A 22,527-nucleotide genomic window follows, 5' to 3' on the forward strand; every position below is an offset into this window, starting at 1 on the left:
GTGAGCTGTCATAATCCTGTTAATAGTAATGGGTGCAATCCTGTTTGCTCTGATCACTACATACATACACTACATACCACAAACACGCTAAACTAAAAATCGCAGTCTGTCATCCCCAGGAATTAATTCACAAATTGATCAGATGTTGTAATTTGCTGTTTCGTCCCCTAATCATATAATGGGGTTTCTCCTTAACCTCACAGCCTTGCCAACACTGTGCAAGGTGTGATTTTCACACAAAGTTGTGAATGGCTCAAAAGCAATTAGCTTATTTTCACAAGATGGGGCCCCTACCTCCTCAACAGCAAATCCCATCTTTTGCTGATGTGATTTAAATTCTGATTTAATTTCTGACGTCCTTCAGTCAGTGGGTGTTCTCTCCTCTCATATTTTAAGTGGCTATCCTTCTCCGCTTTCATTTGAACAGCACATACCGTGCCGTAAACAACACTGGTTGTCCAGGTAAGGCGGAGGGGCTTTGTTAATTCATTACCTCCTGATTGAAATGGTCAAAAAGGTGAATAGTGCCTTTTAAAATGATCAGTTTTATCCATATGCAGTAGCCGCACTCTAAGAAAGGCACCCTTCTGGGTTCAAGAGTGAGCTGCATTTGCATGAATGCATTATGAACCTGACAAGAAAGAACCAGAATGAGAGATCACAGTTACCCTATGAAGAACCTCATTCTGCCAATCCTTCACTATTGTCTAGGTGTCGTTATCGACCAAGGGCGTGCTATCAAAACAAAGACCCTGTGCAACAGAGAGACAAAAACATTCAATTTCTCTCCTGCAACATATTTAGAGCAGACATTAAGAATACAACAATAAGTCATTTAGCCGGAGCTGCATTTGCTATTGTGCCTAGCATAATACAAAAACCCTAATTAATCTCAGAGGACCTTCTTTCTCCTCCTCCTCTTGCCATTATTACCCAGAATGAGTCTCAGGGGAGAGTCAGGGAGCAGCAGCCTACTGCTGGCAACATCCATGACACCATCAGAGAAGAGGCAGCCTCTGCACCAGCTGGGGCTCACTAAAAACAGCTTCCTTCTTAATGGCATCTGGACACCCCCCGCAGCACCACTCTGCAAACTTCCTTACCGAGTCAGCTTCATCCATTCTTCTCTGAGACAACTGCACCATGTCGGAGAACTTATAACAACAGAGAGTGCGGTGAAAAATACAGAAATTATTTTTTAAAAAGATGATACAAATGTCTTTGATTCACGTGTGGTAATTTTCTCTTCAAATAATATGCATTCCAAGCCAGCATCTGACTCTGACAGAAGTGCGTCCAGCTCCATTCTCCAAGGCTGAATTGAGTGTTGTCTTGGCTGAGATGGTTTTATTATCATTGTCCAGGACAGATGAGGCTTGGTGGGAATAACAGGACTGACAGTGACAGTTCTGCCGGGGGTTTCTCCACTTGGCTCAGGAGAGGGAACACACTGGGGAGTGCCCAAGCAGACATGCAGAGCCTCAAAACTGGGCTGAGCCACCCTAAAGGAGCCAAAGCATGCAATCAGAGCTGTGTGGAGGGATAAACAAGACTACTCTCCATGCAGACGTAGCAATTAGGTAGGGAGCAGATTGTCGTAAACAACCAAGAGTTTCAGGCACTGCTCGTCTCTTCTTCGTGTGACCACAGGGCTTGTTTTCCTTGTTGCGTTTCATTTCACTTTTCCGTTTTGGTACTCTTTTATTTACATGTTGGGATGGACTCAGGCCAGTTTGGTCTTTGGTTGCAGTATGAACTTCTCTGAGCCTCTCATGAGTGTGTTCTCTACAATTACCCCACTGACAGAGCACATCAATTCAGCATGTTTCCTATTGATTTCACAAGCCTTTGATAGATGTTTTTAGCAGGTAGTGTGCAGATTTCAGGTCTGAATGTTTTGAACCTTAAATAAAAACAAGAAATGCTATTAGTGCATAATGAACTTGGCATTTTCTTTTTAAAGAACTCAGGTCTAGTTCAGTTTTTCATATTGACAACTTCTTCTCTTGGCTGTTGAGTGACAGTTACAGTAATGTAACTGTATGAGTAATAACAAATACTACCTGACAGACAAGAACATCAATGCTGGACAATTCTGTCTCCCTTTCTACAATGTCTGCGCATGGCAGCTACAATACAGTTATGATTGGGAAAGATTGTCGTCATGGCAATAAACTATAGTTGATGTATGGTTAGGGTTAGATAACTAGAACATTTGGTTCAAGTTAGGGAAAGGTCGTGGTTACGGTTAGTAAAAAGTTAAACATTAATTGCAGGTCTGTGACAGAACACCAACTCTGAAAAAATCATGCTACACCACCCTGACCTCCACAGCCTTACCTTCCACCTCTCACTACATTAAGGCCAAACTACTTCCTGCATTGGCACTGAGCATTGGCTTTGGATGTAAATCATAAGGTGCAGAATCATCCACAATTCCAAGGGATACTGGGATTGGAGTTTATAGAGCGCTAGATGTTCAAACCTCTAGAAGGATTTGATTCGTTTGAAAACTCAGCCAGAGCAAAGAAGGTTTTAATCATCATTTAAATCATACATTTGCATTGTCATTAAGAACTCCCCTATTTGGACAGATATTGTCTACAACCAATTTTAGAAGTGTTTGAGGTAGTAATGCCGTCTGTTCGGAACAATCTGTTCTGTGAGTATGATAAGGTCATTTTGTGTCAATTTATAAGTACAGGTTGAGAGACAGCAATCAGAGGTGAGATAGCTTTTCCAGCAGTGTGGCTTTCACCTAAATGCATTTCTACCCATCAACCCCCTCTCCAGTAGCCCTAAAACAATTTCAGCCGTCAAGTACACTACATTTCACATCCCTTTCAATGCGGTCAAAGAGGAGAGATTACAATTTCGCACGGCAGGCTGAGTGCTCACACTGAGAAATGGTAAAGGAGCTGCAACCTGTTAATTACGCACAATTCAAGACGCACAGGTAGAAAATGGGCCTATCTGAAGTGTACTCTGACTAGGAAGCACGATCAGGGACACCTCTTAACCAGACATGGGATTTTAATCAGATATGTTAAATTTAGACCGTGCGCGAGGTGTTAATTTCTAGGTCAAGGCTTTTCCAGATCTCGCTGTAACCTTTGCCCAGCCTCCATGTGTCCCGACATTAATCAATTGCGAAAAAAAAAGTAGACACTTCCCCCTCCATGGAAAGTAATTTCTCTGGGCGGTTCAACGCACATCATCCTGATTTACACACAAACAGGTCTGGGCACTGGCTGCTTAAAATTAGAGAGGGCCTGCTAATTAATTCCCCCCTCTGTCACTGGGGCGGCCCAGTGCAATCTATCTGTGATGCAGCCTTTGTAAGATTAGGCATCAGATAGGGGAGGAAAACAATATCCATTAGTTTGCAACGCTACCTTTGTTATAACATGAAGAAAGAAAAAAAACGTCATTCCATTAGTCTAATTTCTTAGGTGCCTTCTGCTCAGTGGCAGTTATATCTCTGCATTTCAAATCAAATGAAAAGTGATCAATGGAACATTAAAGAGACATTGTGTGCGACAGACAAAAAATGCTGGGAAAGAATTTTAATGAATTTAAATATGTGGCTGATGAAAATATGTCTTAATTAAAATGGATCTGAGTACTTTTATATCAAATGTCGCTTTTGTCTTTTGTCATAAAGATCCTGTGTAGGAGATACTCCTGTTGAAAGAAGCATTAACATCTCAAATTGATAATAAAATAAATAAAAATACTGTTGGAACTCTGGAGAAGAATGTAGAAGTGTTGTTTTCTCTTTAAAGTTTATGCTTACAAGATCAAATAGTAGTACATACTACAGAACATACAGTGTAAGCTGCAATCAATATTTATTAGTCTTTAACACTAAGTTGTTTATATGCAGCCTTACAGTATATTCCAATTATAGTCAGACTTATAACCAAATCAGAAAGGTGTTTCATGTAAACACCTAAATCATCAGACTGAACTGGCCATTCAGAGATCAATTTAATTCCATACAAAAAAACATAACAGATAAAAATTTGTCATGTAAATGCTCTGTCAAATTAGTCGTGTTTGAAACATTTATAATCATTGTGCATATAACTTGCCCAATTGAGCCAAGTAGTATTTACTATTTTCAATGATACTCTTATCATGGCAGATGTCATGGACGAGTCATCTATGGAGTAGCATATTCTGATGCTCTTTCTAAATGGAGCCACTGTGTTGTATGATGGGGTCAAATCTAGAAGTGTCAGTTTATAAATCTGATATGTTTTTCTTCACTAGCTTGAATACCTTTTTAACAAGTGGGTTCTTCCTATTAAGAAAATTATATTCCTAAAAATCTGTGTTCAGTGCAGAATACTGCTTCTTACACAAAACAGTGTCAAATGTGCAGACTGTTGCAATGATGTATTCTCTGTATAGTGATGGAATCATCATTTCTCCTCTTCATGAGCCAGTGTCAGCGTCCTTACCTGAGGGCATCCATGGATCTGATGAAGGCTTCTCTCTGGTATTGGCCTGCTCCCAGTCAAGGTCATCGTCTCTTCCTTGGCTGTATCCACATGCTGCCAGCGGCTTCTCAAAGTTACAATCGCCTGTGACAAAAGGAAGAAATTTATATGGTTATACAGTTTTTCCATTAACTTGCTCATCAAATGAATGAATATATAAATTAAATTCTCCTCTTTTTTCCCCCAGCGGTATTCATAATGCAATATGCCAGACAATGAGATGCATTTAAGTGAGACAGAGTGAAGGATTACTGTAGTAGGTGAGGCACAACATACATTACCATCATTAGCAACACGGCACTCCAATTTCACAATGACAAGTATGAAGTGTCCAAACTCCATCATCGTTAGGCATTATGTTCCAAAACTGCACCACCATCAGGGATAAATTGATTTATTTTTCCTTGCCGGCCGCAGAACTTTGCTGTTCATGCACCCTTATTCTACAGAGCCACTCTAATCCTTTTTACACGCTGCTTGCAAAATGACAGCAAGCAACCATTAGGGCCAGGCTTCAACCAGGCTTGGCGTGTGATCGATTAATACAAATACCCCTTTATTCCTTGCACCTTAAAGGCCACGCAGAGAATGTGAGAGTTGAGCATTTTTCCCCCCCAAAGTGCCTTTCAATCCACTCATAAATCTACAAAAAAGGCAAGTCAGAACAATATGTGGCTGGAAAGGAGTTCATACTGAGAAAAAATAATCTGGATAGGTTGCTTTTACACAGTGGGAGGTCGCTTTCAGAGAAGACAGATAACTTAGAGAAGAATTGATATTGCCACATGATTACATTGGTTCTTTGGTGTTAACAGATGTACAGTATATTATCCTGCTTCTTGCCAGAAACGAATCCCAATGTTGAATCTGAAAATGTTTGCTTGCACATTGCTAATACGTTTCTAAACACAGATGACATACACATTTTAGTGCCTCTTGGAATGTCCTTTGAGCCAGAATCTATGCCAGGCCAAAACCAATATCTCATCCCTTACAAGCTGCCTCTGACATTCTGCTGCATAAAGGCTACGAGCTGGGGTTTTTGTTTTCGCATTTATCTCTCTGGTGACATTTACAGTACACGTGCAAATGAGTGGCCAAACGAGGAGAACACAGGATAATTAATATCCAGCTCCATAGGGCAGCTAGCTGCTAATGATATATGTGCTGCTTTGTCTGTTTTTTTTTGAGGGAGTGGACATAATTGCCAAAGTATCAGAGGTAAAAAGGTTGAGGAATTGTTGAGAGCTTGGCGAGAAATTCATTGTGTCTTCTAGCTAACACATCACCAAAGCAAGTTGATAGGATGAGAAGCTAACTGCTGTACCTGTGTGTTAGCTAGGTTTCCTGCCAAGTGTGAAACATTAGGGAGAAGCTAACAAGTGACAGTGAACAAAGCCAAAAAAACTAACCGAAGAGACACAGATACTATTCTAAAGAGTTAGTACATCAAATCATAATAATAGACAACAAGTAGACGCAAAGAGACTGACAGACAAAAAATAAGTCCATGTTGCTCTGTTTAAGCTAATGCTAGATGTGAAAGTAACTTAGACAGTTGTTTGCCAAAATGTTAGCCAGAACAAATTGTTATGTAAAAAGCTCACTGTTGAGTTAGATTTGGAGTATGTCTACTCTGTCAAAAACTACTTAATTTAACTCTAACTGATTCATACCTCAACATTGAATTTTCCATTTAACTCCTGTACCACCAGTCATTATAATTTACTAGCTCCTCCACATAACTACATCATATGGTGGCACACTAACCGTTAGGTGTGTGTTAAAGTTGCTCTCAGCTAGCTAGCTATAATTTGAAAATTTGAAGTTAATTAGCAAACAATGGGTCTTTGGATCACTATCCCATTCAATAACTCAGCACTGCAGAAATCTTGGTGTCATTTTTGATCAAAGCCTCAGCTTAGACAAACATGTTAATTCAATGGTTCAATCCTGCTTTCTTCATCTCAGAAACATCTCGGGGATCTCAAATCCCTCTCCCGTCTCCAGCTCATCCAAAACTCTGCCAGGATTTTGACTCTGACTAAGAAACAAGATCACATCACACCGATAATGGCTTCCTTACACTAGTAAAACTATGACCAGTCAATTTGTATGCTATAAAAAATGCCTATGATTGATATTAATACAACAATATTTTGTTGTCAGTGTAACACCATTACAAAATCAATAGCAAAAAAAAAGAAAAACAAAGATGCGAAGGAATTTCCACTTTCAAATTTTAAATCTCGTATTTTTCTTGCTTTACTTGACCTAATTATGGTACACTTAATGCAAATGTTTCTATTATAGTTATTTGAATTTGTTGGACTATTTAAATTATCTTATCTAATTTTTTTCACATAACTTTTACTATTATGTCCAATGATTAATCATATTCTCATGTTTTTTGTTGGTGGTTGTTTGCAGTGATGGAAAGTATGTATAGAAATGGACAAATCTGCATAATATTTTGATGCTGATACTTTTATAGTTTTACTTGAGTGCACGACTTTTACTTGATCAAAGTATTTCTACACTGTGGTTTCTGAGTACTTTTTCCACCATTGTTAAGACTTTTGTAACTCAATTTTGAAAAGTACATTGTAAAGTTCTTTGTTGATATTCAGAACCATGGGCATATGAAGAATCTTTACATGTTCACATTTGAGAAGAATGATTCTTATACAGATATTTCAAAATGTGATAATGTTCCCATATTTACCTCACAAAATGTTTATCTCCATATATCTTTCCCACGATATACATTCGTTTTTCCACGCGAGCTATTATGCTAAGCTCATTGTCAGAATTCTTTAACAGCTGTTAACTGCCATTGTATAATTGGGTGCGAGTTAGTTCATTATTCTGAGGAGGCAGTTGAGCAATGGATCCACCTATAGCAGCGTAGTACACAGCCTGAACAACCTGGAATGTTAATTGTTGATTAAATGTGAAGCAGCAGTAACAGGAGGCCGAAAACATATTCCCAAGACTAGCTGTGAATCTGGGTGAGGAAACCTGAACGAGAAACCCTCATGAATCACCATCGACATGCCCTTAAGCAAGGCTCTTAACCCCCAATGGTTCAGTTGGAGCTGTTCTGTGGCCAACAGTAGGAAACTGTGGTTGTCCTCCACCTCCTTGGTGTGAAACTCTTGGAGTATGAAGGCGGTGCTGAAAAAGAGCATGTACTTCATGCTCAGTCAACTTTCTTTCTAAATAAATACAAATGTCTGTGTTGCCAAGATGTAACTTGGAGAACATTAACATGAGTCTTTGGCTGCAGCGTCACAGCGACTGGCTCCGTTCCATCAATATTTTGACTCAATAGTTCCAAGATCCTTTGCCCCGTGCCGCCCACCTTCCTCTCACAGCATGGTGGTGCTCAAACAAACCCAAAGAGGTGGCTTTTATTGGTGTTTGATATTCAAATCGATGGCATCGGCGAGGAGCAAAATGTATTCCGAGTCAGTGGGTGATGGGAGTGGAGGGAGAATTTCAAACACTGACAAGGGGGAAAAGCCATCAAAAAGAATATGCACGAAGCAGAGCCCATTCTTTGTTTAATTTTGAGAGGTTTCTTTTTTTTTTTTTTTTTTTTTAAATGTCAACTCTGAGTTTAATAATAAATCAGGAAAATGAGAGGGGTGAGGTTTCAGTTTGAAACTTCATCCCCTTCAGAGACATCATTAACAGATCTGTTCTATTAATGATTCTTTTGTTGCTCGGTTAATTTGAATTAAAAATACATTAAGAAAAAAAAATCAGTTTTGATTGCATATATTTTCAGATAGAGGCAATACATGGGAGGATAATAAAATACAGTATACTGCTTATATCACCAATATGTTTTTCCACTGGTCACCTGCAGTTCTAACTGTAGCTGTAATCTGAGTTTTTAGTACGATGTGATGCCAGAAGTTGATACAGTAATTAAAAGACTTTTAGCAGAGTAATTACAAATCCAATCCTAAATGAGAATGTAGTGATTATATACAAAATTACATTGTATAGTCTCTTGGTAACTATGTTTTCTCATTGATTCTCTATGGATCTGAAAACAGTGGGTGGAATAAACCCATACTGCTTTTTTATTGACAATACTGTAGTACCATCCACATGATCTCATTAAGACAGGGCAGCAGGGTGTGAACAAGCAATAAATCAATTTGCATTGCTTTGATTGTTACCTCTTGGTATCAGACTTCAGTATTGGGAAATTCTCCAATAACGCCTGCAACTTGTTATTGATCTGCTGTAGAACTGTTCTGTCCTGAGGCTAACATTAAAGCATCTTATCCTACAGAAATTACATGGCATCATAAATGTTCTTAAATGTGTGACTGCCATAAATCAAAAACAAGATGTATCACCAATCACATGTTGTATGCCACCAATACAAATGGCTGACTCTGAGTCAAGAGATTGTACACATGAATGCAGATGAACGCATCAATCAATAGCATCATAATAGTCCTTCTCTCTGTAGGAGGTTTATATCGCTGCCAGTGTGTGGCACAACCCCCATATAATCAGCCTCGACAGCTGCTGGAATAGATATCCCAACGAGAAGCTGCCAACTCTCTGAAGGAGATTTAACTTTCAATAAAAGCTTCTATGAGGTGTGGGGAGTCTGGGACTACAGATGAATGTGCTCCACCCTGTCAACATTCCCCTTTCAAGAGAAGCAGGCAGCTTGGAGCTAAAAAGGTGGCCCTAGATATGTCATGAAACAATTTATTCCTGAGTGAGAACACACAATAGTCTTTACATTCTCACGCAGAGTGCATTTCAAAGAAATCTATCCATCTTTTCCTGGACTAAGCCAGAGGCCAGAATCAATACCTCAACCCCTCAATGCTGGAGCCAATTTCTCCTAAAGATTTTCAAGTCAGACTTAAAAGGCCTTTTGTTATTGCACCTGTAACAAAAGTAAACTTTAAGCATTAAAAGCTGTGTGATTGTGTGTGTGTGTGTGTGTGTGTGTGTGTGTGTGTGTGTGTGTGTGTAAGTTTGGTACTGAAGTTGAGTGCTATGCACACAGTCCTCTCTCTGAATGCCAGTGAATGAGTGTGGGAAAGATTGTGAGGGTGGAAATAGAATATTGAGAAAGCAAATGTGTGGTAACGTATTAAATGGAAAATAAGGTGTTTTTGAACATGTTCAGAATACAGCTCCTTGGTGAGGTTTAATTGACTTTGCTCTGTTCTGTTTTGCAGCATTTGTGTTTATTTGCAAGATTACATTTGTGAAGTTCTTTTACTTTTGTGGATTCCTGCTTTCCTAATTTTGGTGTCTTTATTACTCTGGTTTTAAAGACATATATATGGTTACTTAGCATCAAATGCAGGGATGCTGAGCTGATGCCGATGCTGTTTCAGACTCTTGACTTTGAGTGATTTTGTTCAACTTTTAAAAAAAGGAATAGTTCAATATTTTGGGAAATACACTTATTTGCTTTCCTGCCGAGAGTTAAATGACCACTCTTATATCTGTGCGTTCAATATGAAGCTTGAGCCAGCAGCTAGTTAGCTCAGCATAAAAACCCAAAACAGGGGGAAACAGCTAGCCTGGCTCTGCCCAAAGGTAACCAAATCCACCTACCAGCACCTCTAAAGCTCACTAATTAACACGTTATATATCTCATTGAGATAAGATCTAGTAGATTTATGGGGTGTTATGTATCAGACTATTTCTTGTACTAGGCAGTGACTTCCTGGCGTATTGTCATTCATCTACCTCTCAGCAAGAAAGCAAATAAGCCTATTACCAACATGTTGATCTATTCCTTTAAGGTTATTTTGTATGGCTTTTACTTTCATTTGACAGGACATAATGCAGAGAAAGAAGACTGAAATGTTTCTAGGCAGAACACGAACTCAGGACTTTGCAGGTACATAACATGGTTGGCACCTGTACGATAATTACTAGGTACTACATAATTATTGGTCATTTTCTATCCAGTAATTTTGAGTTACATATGCCATGATACAAAGTAAGCAAATGGACAACAGTACCATTAGTGTGGTGTGTACTGTAGCTTGTATAGCATCCGACAGAAAATCCTCCCAGGGAGGAAAGCGAGCCCCTTTTCAGCATCACTACTGTGTCAGTCCCAGTGGCAGATATTGCTGCAAGACCTCCTTAGCCCCTCTGCCAATTCTGCAATTACCAGCCTTCCAACCTGCTCTGTCTGGCTAGGAAATCGCAGGTCTGCTCTTTGCCCCAATCTGCCTCAATGTCTGCACTTGTTTTAACAAACATCTTGTCTGCTGGCTTCCCCGCAGACTGAAACCACAAGGCAATCTTGGGTAATTCAAAACCAATGTCGACTATCTCCCTCCACCACCGCCAGTTTAGAGTTCCAGAATCCTGCAGCTAAGCCCCTTAGGGACTGATAGGCCTTTTCACTCTGGCCCTATTTCACTTATCTATTGGCAGCTCCTGCCAAGGCCTATCTCTGCACTGAATTGCATGTATATATACTATCTGGTTGGGGACTTTGAACTGTGGGCTGGGATTTAGACAATCAATCTCAATATCATTATCAATCACGTCTAGCTGTTCACCACATTGATTTGAGGGGAAATAAAGAAGTTGGAGTGGAGATTTCCACTGATAATCTGCCTGGCTGAGCCATGCACTTGTCAGCAATGTTTTGCAAAACAAAACTGACAAATCACATCTAGTGTGACGGAACAAAATCAGGGCAAAAAGAGAACATCGCATTTGTAAGTTAAGATGGTGGAATATGTCTGATGATGTATGAAGCTATGAATATTTTGATTTAAAAATATTGTGCACAAATTCATTATTTAAAAAAACCCTTTGGCACTATGTGTAGCTCAAAACCATCTCATTATAAAAACCTCTTTGCCTTTCCAGGGGCATTTTCTTGTCAACCAAATATCAACTTGATGAATGTGCTTTACATCAGGAGTGCAACATTGTTCCTGATCAAATCCACCCTTGTGCATGGTTAGATGTACATTGAAGATGACAGGCAGCCTTCTCCTTAGATATGCTAAATTTTGACAGATGATTGTCAAGCTATGTGTGCCAGCACAGGGCTCGACGTTCTCTTCCACTGCGCCTGTCAAGAACTTCCAGTAAATTACTTCAAATCCATCTCCATTCTGTTTAACCTGCCAGGCACCAATTAAGATGAATATGGAATCTAACTCAGAGACATGGAAGATCCTTATTGTCATTTTCCTCTAAGCAATAAAAATGAGGACTTCAGGTCCGACTGCATAGAAGTATCCTGTGGTAATAACACCGAACATTAAGCCAATTTTTCTCTTAGTAGAAGTCCATTTTGAATTACAGCTTGCCAGAACTTTTCAGGAAGGTTAAGGTCAAATAATATAGTTCAGAGGCTCATTTACACTAAGAGGCAGGAGAGCTCCCAAATGTTGAAGATCATATTTAATCAATTTTTGAAGACTGAGGACAACCACCTGCTGTGCTCTTTAGTTTGCAGAGAGATGGCTTAGGCGCATCCTGAATCCAACTTGACAGCAACAAGGCTGGGTAACAGTGGTTTTTCCTCCTATTGTTCCCAGCATTCTCATTCTTCTCTCTATCCACAGAGAGAGCTACAGACTGTCTCAGTGCCTCTGCCCTCCAGAGACAGTGAGAAAATAAGGCTGTTTCCTATTCAGCTTAATGCCTGTTGATACACTGAATGGCGGAGCGAAATAGGCTTGTTTGGCTTCCCATTTTCCAGTGTTCAACATGCCCCCAGAAATGATATGGTGACTGAGCATAAAAAGCACTCTATTAATTCCCTGTTTATGTGTTGCACAAGTTAACACTGCACTGAGGAGAAGATGCATTTTGATCAGTGAGGTGAGGAAAAACTGAGAAAAATGCTAAGACTTTGCTTGTCAAATATCCAAATAAAAAACAAAGAAACATCCCGCTATGTATGACTGCCCTGCTATTGTTGATGTGTATCCTGTGCTGCAGAATCAACTTGTGAAATATGGTTTAAAGTGGAATTAACCCTCTGCGTTGATTCACAACACAGTAGTAGCTCAATGCTATAAGACTGGAAATTAAAACTTCCTCCAATGTGGTTTCACATTTGATCCAGGTATGATTGGCACTGCTTCAGTCAAGAAAGACAGTATAAGAGAGGTGAAAACTCCCTGGTTCCCGGTGGAAAATAGATCCACACCTGGACAGGGAGCCCATTGGAAAAGAAAAAGGAATAAGAGCCCAGACTGTGCTCAATGCAACAAAAAAAAAAAAAAACCTGGCTCACTCCAATAGAAAACAACATCCCTATCCCACAGTGGATGACCCTTCAGACTGAACCCCTTCAATCCTCCCAAAAACCTGCCATGTCAACAAATCTTTGAATTCTGCCTGAAGAGTGTAACAAAGAAGGGATGAAATGCTAATGTCAGTATCAGTAGCTTTCCCCCCCGTTCTCTCTGATTTTCCCAGAGTCTAATTTGTCAAACATGCAAGTAACAATGCCAGAAATTAGCCCAAAGGGAGGTTTCCTCCAGAGGAGAGAATGATTATGTTTGATCATGGAATAAACAAGAACATTAACATGCTTTGTTGGTTTTCCAGAACTTGAACAAATGCTTGTTTTTATGTGTGGAGGAGGGAATAATTCAAGGTTGAATGTCAAAGAATTAGAAAATCACTAAAGCTAATTAGAAAATGTAGAAGAATAGAAGAAAGGTTGAATCAATCCCTCTTGAGAAGCAGAGAAAATCTAGGCCACAAGGCAAAGCTAGCGCAGGCAGAATTATCAGCTTGATGAAATATCATTACTTTGCTTTTGTGTCATGACATATCGTCAATCACATACGCAGTGTGTTTAATTCCCTGCCCCACGCAGCCGCGTCGAGCTTGGAAAATCTGACCAACACGTGGACAGGTGGAAGGTGGATTCCAGCCCAGGTGAAAGGCTACCATGTGGATCTGAGTGTTGCCTTGACAGGTGTGGCTGAAGAGATTTTAATCCCAGTGGGAGGTTTTTCAAAGAGCCGTCTTAGGGTCTTCACCTGCACACTTCAAACACATTCAGACCCTTTGTTTCTGCTGAAGCCCCTTAAATCAGCTACCTGAAAGAAAAACCCTGTGGCCAGGGGGAGCCAATGTGGAAGGCATCAGGCATACGAGTCCCCCCTTTCAAATTGACTGCGCGTGCCAAGCTCTTGTTGTGCTTGGCAACAGGAGAGTCTGCAGACTGGTCTGGTCAGTGTAAATCTCAAAACAAGTGGAAGGAATCTTGTCTTACTGTGTTTAACTACAGCCTCAGTTCTTACTGCCATGACGTGTAAAGACAATGTAGATAGTTATACCAATAAAGATCATCATCATCCACATTGATTTTGTCCCTGTAGCCTAAAGCCATTTCTAAAAGTGACATTACAGTCCATTTTCACTGTGTCAAAATGCTGCCCAGTATTACAGTTGATTGGCTATCAGTCTGTTTCTAATTAGGGATGCGCCAATCTGATTGTTATTACAGTGGGATAAGCCATAAGTCATAGGTAAATTAGTTAGTTGCCATGGTTTAAGTAATTTATGCTACACTTCATTCCTGCAGGGTGCCATTGTTTTCTTACTGTCCTGCCGCCATAGTCCACATGAGAGAAGATCTGAGTTGCTAAAAATGTTGATGAGAATACCACTCTCATATCTGTCCATTCAATATGAAGCTGGAGATACCAGCCGGTTATCTTAGCTTAGCATAAAGACTGTACATAGGGGGGAAAACAGCTAGCCTGGCTCTGTCCAAAGGTATCAAAGTCCACATACCAACTACTCTAAAGCTCACTAATTAACATATTACAGTATATCTCTGCTGGTTGCCAGTGTTTTTTGTACAGATTAAACAAGCAAGATATAACATGTTAATGAGTGAGCTTTAGAGGAGCTGGTAGGCAGATTTTGTTACCTTCGGACAGAACCAGGCTTGCTGTTCGCCCTGTTTCCAGTCTTTATGCTAATCTAAGCTAACTGGCTGCTGGCTCCAGTTTCATATTTACCATATAGAGTTGAGAGTGGCATCAATCTTCTCATAACTCTTGGCAAGAAAGCGAATAAGCTTATTTCCCAAAATAATGGAAAACAGTTTCGTCCACAAGCCACAATAGCTTTCAACCACCACCTTATCCAAATGTTTAAAGTAACTAGTGTGTGGAAATGAAGTAACAATTACATTTTGCTGCTAGTTCACACTGATTTTCCAACCTATCAATGTCCATTTTAAGAATGCATAAATTACTCACAATAGAGTAACAGATTCAAGGAATACATATGACCTGTTAGATAGCTTAAATCTGATTTTTTTAATTTAAAAAAAATTAAAATATCTACTTTTTACGACTCATCCATTTTAAAAAATGATAATGCATGTACAGGTCACCTCAATGCAGTCAGTGACAGAATATCGTAAGACAAATTAGACTTTTCAGCTGGTTTGTTATCAGTTCAGACACTCAAGTGGTATGAATAAGTCAAGGAAACAAAGGAATTCCCAGAGTGTCATTAATAATCTAAATTTTTAAATCCAATTATTGTATGAGGGCTCGTGACTTATTTTCTGATTTAAGTGTCCTATCAAAACCTCACAGAGAGAGAAACCTTCACGGTTTTAGATGCTTCTCAAGCTCCCGTCGGGTGTTCCTTCGGGAGACTTTGGTCCTCCAATCTTGGCCGCCTTCTGTCACATCCCCTGAAGGAGAATATTACGATCTAGCCACTGTACCATCCAGGTGAGTGATCGCAGGTATTAGTCCAGAGCACACAAACTTCTGAGGCATAGCACCTCTCTGACCTGTCGTTACACTGCAGGTTTTTTCATTAACAGTGTGACAAACGGCCGTATAAAGTCATAGTGCAAGCACATTCTAACTGGACAGAAGAAGGAATTTACAATGTAGGAGGGCCAATATGAAAAGAAGTCGGGTCCAGTGAATAGAGCAAATGTGCAGATTAAAGCAAAATCGTCTGATTGGTTCAGTGTAATAATAACGAAGCTGAAAAATGGCAGCAATAAAATTTTGTAGAATAATACTCAATATGGATATTTTTTGTCCTTTCGGCTATGTTTAGTATTAGAGCGGAAGATTAGTCGACTAATCAATTAATCAACAGAAAAAAATTACTATTTCTAAATTATTACTATTATTTACTATTTTGATACTCAATAATTTTCGTTAATTTTCAAGACAAAAAGGCCTGCTTATGCTGTTGTTTTGTCAAAGCTTGAAAGTGCACCTGTTGGTGCCAATGTCATTCGGTGCCACGTTGGTTTCCATCGTTTCGATAGGCGACGTCATTAACAACAAGCCTCCTCCACACGCGGCTCACCTGCTGTTGTGAAAACGGAATCATGGGTGAAAAAAACAACAAAACGGCAGATGGGTTTTTTGGGCGACTTTATAAAACATAGTGCTGACGAAAACAGTCAACAGAGCAGACAAATACGGGGAGAGAGAAACAGAAAGAGGCAGGCAGGGCAAGCCAGTGTGTGTGTGCAGAGACCAGAGGTGTAGGGTTGTGCTCGCGTGTGTGTGTAATAACAAAATCAAGCAATAATAATAATAATCTTTAGAATAATTGATAAATTAGTTGCTAGATTAATCGACTAATCGAAGAAATAATCATTGGACTAATCAATAAAAAATAATCGTCAGGTGCAGCCCTATTTAGTATTGCACCAAACATCTACATCTATAAAACCTTCCACCCAAAGACACCAACCTTTATCATCAACTTAGAACGCAGGAATAAACCTGTGAAGCCTTGAGTACTATAATCACTAAAACTCCCTTACAGGTCTTGGGCCTGCCCACAGAAACAGGCCACCATTAAAGAATGGAAAAAGTTGAAAAGGAACATTCTGTACAGAACATACCCTAAAATAGTCTAATGACATGTATTCAAGTGCTAATTCACTGAGCAATTTGAAAACCAATAACAGAAGCTTAAACTCTATTCTAAAAGTAACAGTCAAGCAACAAAGAGACTTAAAAATAGACACAATGTGTGTTTTCCTATTCTGAGCATGGTCAGTGCACATGCTCCTGCATTTTGAATGATCTGCCGTTTATCTAAAGCCTTGTCGGATAGATCAGAAAAAATAACTTTCGCAAGTCTGTAAGTGATAAAAGCAGTATCTTGTAAGTTTATAAGTCAATAGACATATTTCTGTGACATTTACATTCCCTCAATTTAATATGCCGTGGTGAACAGAGTTCCTGGTCAACACGTCATGAACTGAACTCTCAGGCTCTGTGAATAAATACACTGTAGGACTCCATATCCATAATTACATACTGCTGTATATGCTGCATGTAGTGGAGTAGCCAGCTTTAATACATATTTGCAGTCAAAACAACTATAGCCCTTAAAGTAGCAAAGTAAAAGATGCGTTAGTCATCAGTCACTTTGTATTATCTCAGCTTGAAATGTCACTGTGTAATTTGGTGAAGGCACTGTTATTTTCCAATATAGTGACTGAAATCACTCGACAAACTTGAGCTTTGTGAAATTTGCTTAAATAGTTTTACTAAAAAGTTGTGATCAATTGTTATTTGCAGTACCTGGAGGCTAGTCATTCATAAAAGCAGTGACATCTGTCTATCTGTCTATCTGATACCTCAGGTCTTTCTAAAAAGTGTCATCTGAATGACCACAAAGGTCATTATACTCACAATACTTACATTTGAGGAAAATGTCTCATTCAGTCAAACATCACTTTGAGCTGTCTGCTCTGCTTGACCATCCCACAGGCCTTTCGGCCTATATTGGTTTGGCCAGAAGTGCTAAATCAATCATAAAACAAGGAGAGCTGCCAAAGCCTTCTTTCACACCCCAACACTGCAGCACTCACTGCCATGTTTAGGCTATTTTGACATGGTTTCAGAAATGTCACAGACATCAACAGAGACAGCATGCAAATGCTGTGGGGCTTGTGGCTGTCATGAATTTGACCATGAGAAGATTGAAAAAGCAAAGACAGAAGCTGTTAAAAGAGAAGAGATGATAAAATATTTAATGACACTTGGACCAAAGAAACCATTCAAATATCTTAATGACTCATTTATGGCAAAAGCAATAACAACCAGAAAAGTTTCGTTTCATATGAAATTAGCTACATCTTCTTCTTTATCTGAAGGGCTCCAACGGCAGGTTCAGTCAAGTTTACATCAAATGCTGCTAATCCAGTATCGTGAAAGAAATGATCCCTTTGATGGAATTTCACAGCAGCACAGATCAACAAATTGAACTAGACAAAAAAAAACACAAAAGTACAGGGGGGGTTGTTGCTCGATCTCACCAAAGGCAGCTAGCTTCGGGGCTACTGAAGAATCGACCGCAACCACATGGCATCGTCCTCAATGCTAATGCCAAGAAGCACAAAACAGGCCTTCATTTTTCATTTTTCTAGATAAATGTGAATATACTAGACAAATCCTAGACACAGAGATACAAAACTAGATAGAAATATAGACAGATAGAGACAGGTGACAGATTTATGGAAAAACAACATGAATGCAAATGCTTCCATACAGAGCACGAGTGGTGTGAATGATGTGAATCATATGGCCTTCACAGTCACCAGATCTCGACCCAACTAAACACTTATGTGCTGGAGGTCCGTGGTAGCCAAACACTAGCCTCTGTTTGTGCCTCTTGTGTATTATCATTGCATTCGAGTCAAGCTAAACACCTGATTTTCTAAAAAGATTATCACCCAACAATCTTTGAAAAACAGATCGTTATACAACACTGAGCGCAGTTCTGAAGGTATTTCCAGAATCCTCAAAGAATATTCCGTCCGCTGCATGATAAAAAAAGATTCTGAACCTGTTGCGACTCTTTTTCTTGTTCCAAACAAAGATGGTAGCTGGAATGACATATCGCCTTGCTCAATTTGTACAATGTGAACCAAAATGAAATTTTAAGTATCAGTTATATATGTATATATTAAGGTTTCTTTACAGTATTTCATATTTTCATGTGAAATAACGCATTCATATTTTGCTTGCGTTTTACAAAAAGAGCAAGTACATATAATTTCCAGCTACCTGGATTAGGAAATACAGTCTCAACTTGGGAAGTCTCTTCTTTTTGTGCCACAAGCATGAATTTGGAGTCTTTACGAATTCTGGAAACAGCAAACAGCTGAAGTGTTGTTTTTATTTTTCAAAGATCACTGGGTAATTATTTTTCAGGAAATCTGTTGCTTAATTATGTGACTGGAATGTAATGAAAATACATGAGAGGCTCAAACTGGCCTAGGCTCAACACCTTACTAAGACGCTTCATGTTGGTTTTTCCTTTCATTTGTCACCCATTTGTAGATCAGCAGTCATCATCTGTCCCTTGCTTTTATTTGATGTGATGCAATTTTGAAGTGGTCCTTTCTCATATGATGGTATATTATACACACAGAAAACACAAATCGATAGAAAGGTACACAAGGTACAGATGGTGCTGCTGTGTACCTCTCATGGGTAAATAGTTGTAGTGGTAATCATCAGATGGCCTGAGTAAAGAGAGAATGATAAGAAAGATGGTCTCACATTCATTCATTTCTGTAAACATAGCTGTGAGGAAATGTTATTTTAACAATTATTTTGACTCTTCAGATGGAGACTGAGAAAACCAGGAAGATATTTCCCACTCATGACTACAGAAAGTGTTTTACTTAACCTTGTGTAGCCCACTCCCATATGGCAAAATTAATCTAAGAAAGTACATGGTGTGATTACACAAAATATGGTCAGCTAGAGTCACAGTGGATATTAACTCACACATCCAGATGTTTAAGTGAAAACTCGACAATGAATTTTACACTATGACCATCTGTAGTGCTGACCTGACACTACAAGGAAAATATGCTGCTGGCTTTGAAAGCGTCTGAATTTGCATCTCCAGCAATTAAAACTGCACTTATTCCAAATACAAACAGGGATTCTGTGAAGCACAAACACTGGAAACTTTTAACTAAGTCTGGCATTTGGGATAAACCATATCCATATACAAACAAACAATGCACAAAACTATCCAACAGATTGAGAGTTGGCAAACTTCCCAAAGCTTCTGCATGACAAATCTGAATATGATGATAAGTGGTGCCTGAGAAGCATTTGCTCCTTGAAAGGAAAATGTGAACATTCAGCTGTATTTCCAAAAAGATACAAGCGTAAATGTATTATCCATCTTGTGCATAAAATTAACAAGCTGTGCCTCATTTTGACACTCACAAGCTTTCATTTTCTAATGATTAAGGTGAGATATTGCAAAGTAAGCGGTAAATTTAGTACTGGATCATTTTTGTGGCTTGTGCCTCTGGCTTCGGCTCTTAATGAATTAGATGTGTGAAACTTTTCAAGAGGCATCCTCCATTTCACACACACATTTCATTAACCTATAGTTCATTCATTATTGCTGTGGGTGTGGAGGAAAGCAGCAGCCCCAGATATAACTGTGTTATTGGGGTTGTAGGGCTGTGGCTAATTACTGGCTGAGAACACAACATAGGTACTTAGACGTCAGTCTGATGGAACAAACCACAATGGCTTGTGACAAGAGCTATCCTCCCTGGAGTTTCAGGAGAAGACACGATAGCACAGTGATTCATGACTCATAACAGAATCACATCATCTCCATAGCATGGAAGATGACACAGGGACACTGAAATAAGTCGACAAGTTTACTACAGCTCAACTGAAAGACCAGATCCGACAGCAACCAGCTAAAACAGGAGGAATGTTTTACAAGAAGTCAAAATTTAGAATTATTTTAATCACCACGTTCAAGAAATCCACAGCAATTCGTCATGGTGATGCGGCTGCTGCAACATAGTGGTTATGCTAACATGCACGGAGTAACCTGGATGTGGGCCATAGAGCCATTAAGGTCTTATTTGAGTTAAGCTGTTTACACAAGCCTTTGATACCCTGAAACTGGGTCTCCTAGTTGTCAGAATATTACCGTGAACCGGTAGTGTCCTGTCCACAGCTAGAACAGTTTACCAGCAACGAAGGCAGAGTCATATCAAATCAGTTTTATTCATATAACAAGTTGGTCTCAAACGCTTTACAATTTGTACAGCATAAGAAACCCTCTATCTGTACACCTTCGACTCAAATAAAGAAAAACTTCACAAATTAACCTCAAGATGAGCAACGGAAGAGAAGACAGATGTAGCAGTAGTAGAATATTATAGAATAACAGAATTAAGATATTACATAAAAAAAAGAAAAGAATGGCATACAGTGTATAAATTATAAAGTATTCTACATAGATAGAGTGTTATAAGTCAGAGTGAAGACTGGATCAAATAGAAGAAGTCAGTAAGCTTCCAGGTGCCGCCAACAGCTGGTAGGATATGGCATATAGTCTACAGCTATTCTAGCTGATTCTATGCAGCTTTTTAGTAGACAAAATAAGGTTTACTCAAACCAGACAGCATGTATACTAGATAATGGTTGATTTTTTAAAGTGTGTTGTTGATGGACACTATTCTCCCACAATGCATTGCACAAAGGAAATTGAGGAGCAGCTCACAGCTGAAGAAATTAAAATAAAGTGTAGGCGGTGGTGAAACAGCTCCAAAAATATCTTGAAAAACAAAAAACTAAGTATTAAATCTTAGGAAAAACATTTGAATGTCTTTGTGTGAAGTTTAATTGGCAGTAGCTTTCCAAAGCTGCAGTTTGATTCACATCCAACGTCACAAGTATTGTATTATTTCCTCAATACTTCCATCCACCATTATAATCAATTTTCAACAACTTCAAGTTCAGTGAAGGTAACGAGCAAAAGACCAATTGGTAGGTATATATGTGGAAAAAAAAAATCCCATTTTATCCAACTGCCTTTTGTCTAAACTGAGCTTTGGAATCTTTACATTTGTCTCAGTTTTTTTCAGCCTATTCATGTAAAAACTGAAGTAAATGGCCTGACATGAACAGCGCCTATCCCACAAGTCAGAGGGAGCTGAGACATTGTCTGTCACCTGTCCTCCCTTATCTTCTGCCCAACAAAATGTCTGACTCATTGCAGCTCTGAAAACTCCACATTTGGAGCTCATGAAAAGGACGAGACATCCACAGCAGCATATTTCCTCACAATCAAAGCTTTACAAAAGGAAGAAAAAGAGAGCACAGACACTGGAGAGTTATCCTCATGAATATCTGGCAGGGTTTTTTTTTCTTTATCCTCCTGTCGACAGCTTGTCTGATTCCTATAAAACCCATCCTTCACTCATGTCTGTTTGTCTTTCATTGAATTGGCTGGAGATATCTTCTCCACTCATTGACCTTGAGAAACAAACTAAGAGTTTTCAACTCTTTTCTACAAATTTCAAGAATGAAGCATTCAACTTTAGGCAAGTCTTATTTTTTTTTTAACATGAAAGAGAAATAAAAGGAAAATCAGTTATAAAAAAGGAAGATGTACAATCAGTCCTTCTCTGAAAACCCCTCTGCAAGGCTCACCAGCCCAAAAGATTCTGGTGTTGGGAAGCCAGGCTAGACTGAGGCTGACTAGTTTATTTTCTCTCAGCCATTTTTATCTCTCTGTTCACATGCAGTGTCCATTTATCCGTGGTGAGGGCTTCTCCTTGGCAGGAACGATCACTTTCAACAACAGTCCCCACGAATCAGAGCGACGTGTCACATCGTTCCAGTGACAACTAACGACTACCAATGTATCTGGGCAAGCTGCCAGCGCGCCGGGCTAGGAACAGCCAGAGGGGGAAGAGTGGAGGAGATGGTGGAGGTGGGGGCTGCGCGCTCCAAGGAGACAGAGGTTTAGCTCACATGTGGCAGCATTAAAACCTCACATCACATCCCCTCAGTCAACAAAGTGCCTTACATATCATGTGCCGAGAGATTGAATCAATCTGCTTTGAGAGGCTGACTCTGATACTGTATGTCTGGAGGCCGGCTGAGACAGGAGTCAGAGAGTCCAATAACCCGACTGAGAGGGGGGCAGTGGAGACATGGGGGTCATCTGATTCATCCAACTG

General features: G+C 39.5%; 1 protein-coding gene across 13 annotated transcripts in view; it reads right to left on the reverse strand.

Moving 5' to 3' along the window:
• The window catches only part of LOC122886766 (receptor-type tyrosine-protein phosphatase mu-like), a 154,054-nt gene that overhangs the window by 113,409 nt on the left and 18,118 nt on the right, over positions 1–22,527 (reverse strand). For all 13 annotated transcript variants that reach the window (XM_044219337.1, XM_044219336.1, XM_044219340.1 and 10 more), the window contains exon 2: positions 4,467–4,589. In XM_044219337.1, the coding sequence (XP_044075272.1) occupies positions 4,467–4,589 (123 nt within the window). The remainder of the gene's footprint in view (positions 1–4,466; positions 4,590–22,527) is intronic.

Source organism: Siniperca chuatsi, linkage group LG13 (genome assembly GCF_020085105.1).
Source record: "Siniperca chuatsi isolate FFG_IHB_CAS linkage group LG13, ASM2008510v1, whole genome shotgun sequence".
NCBI classification, from domain to species: Eukaryota; Metazoa; Chordata; class Actinopteri; order Centrarchiformes; family Sinipercidae; genus Siniperca; species Siniperca chuatsi.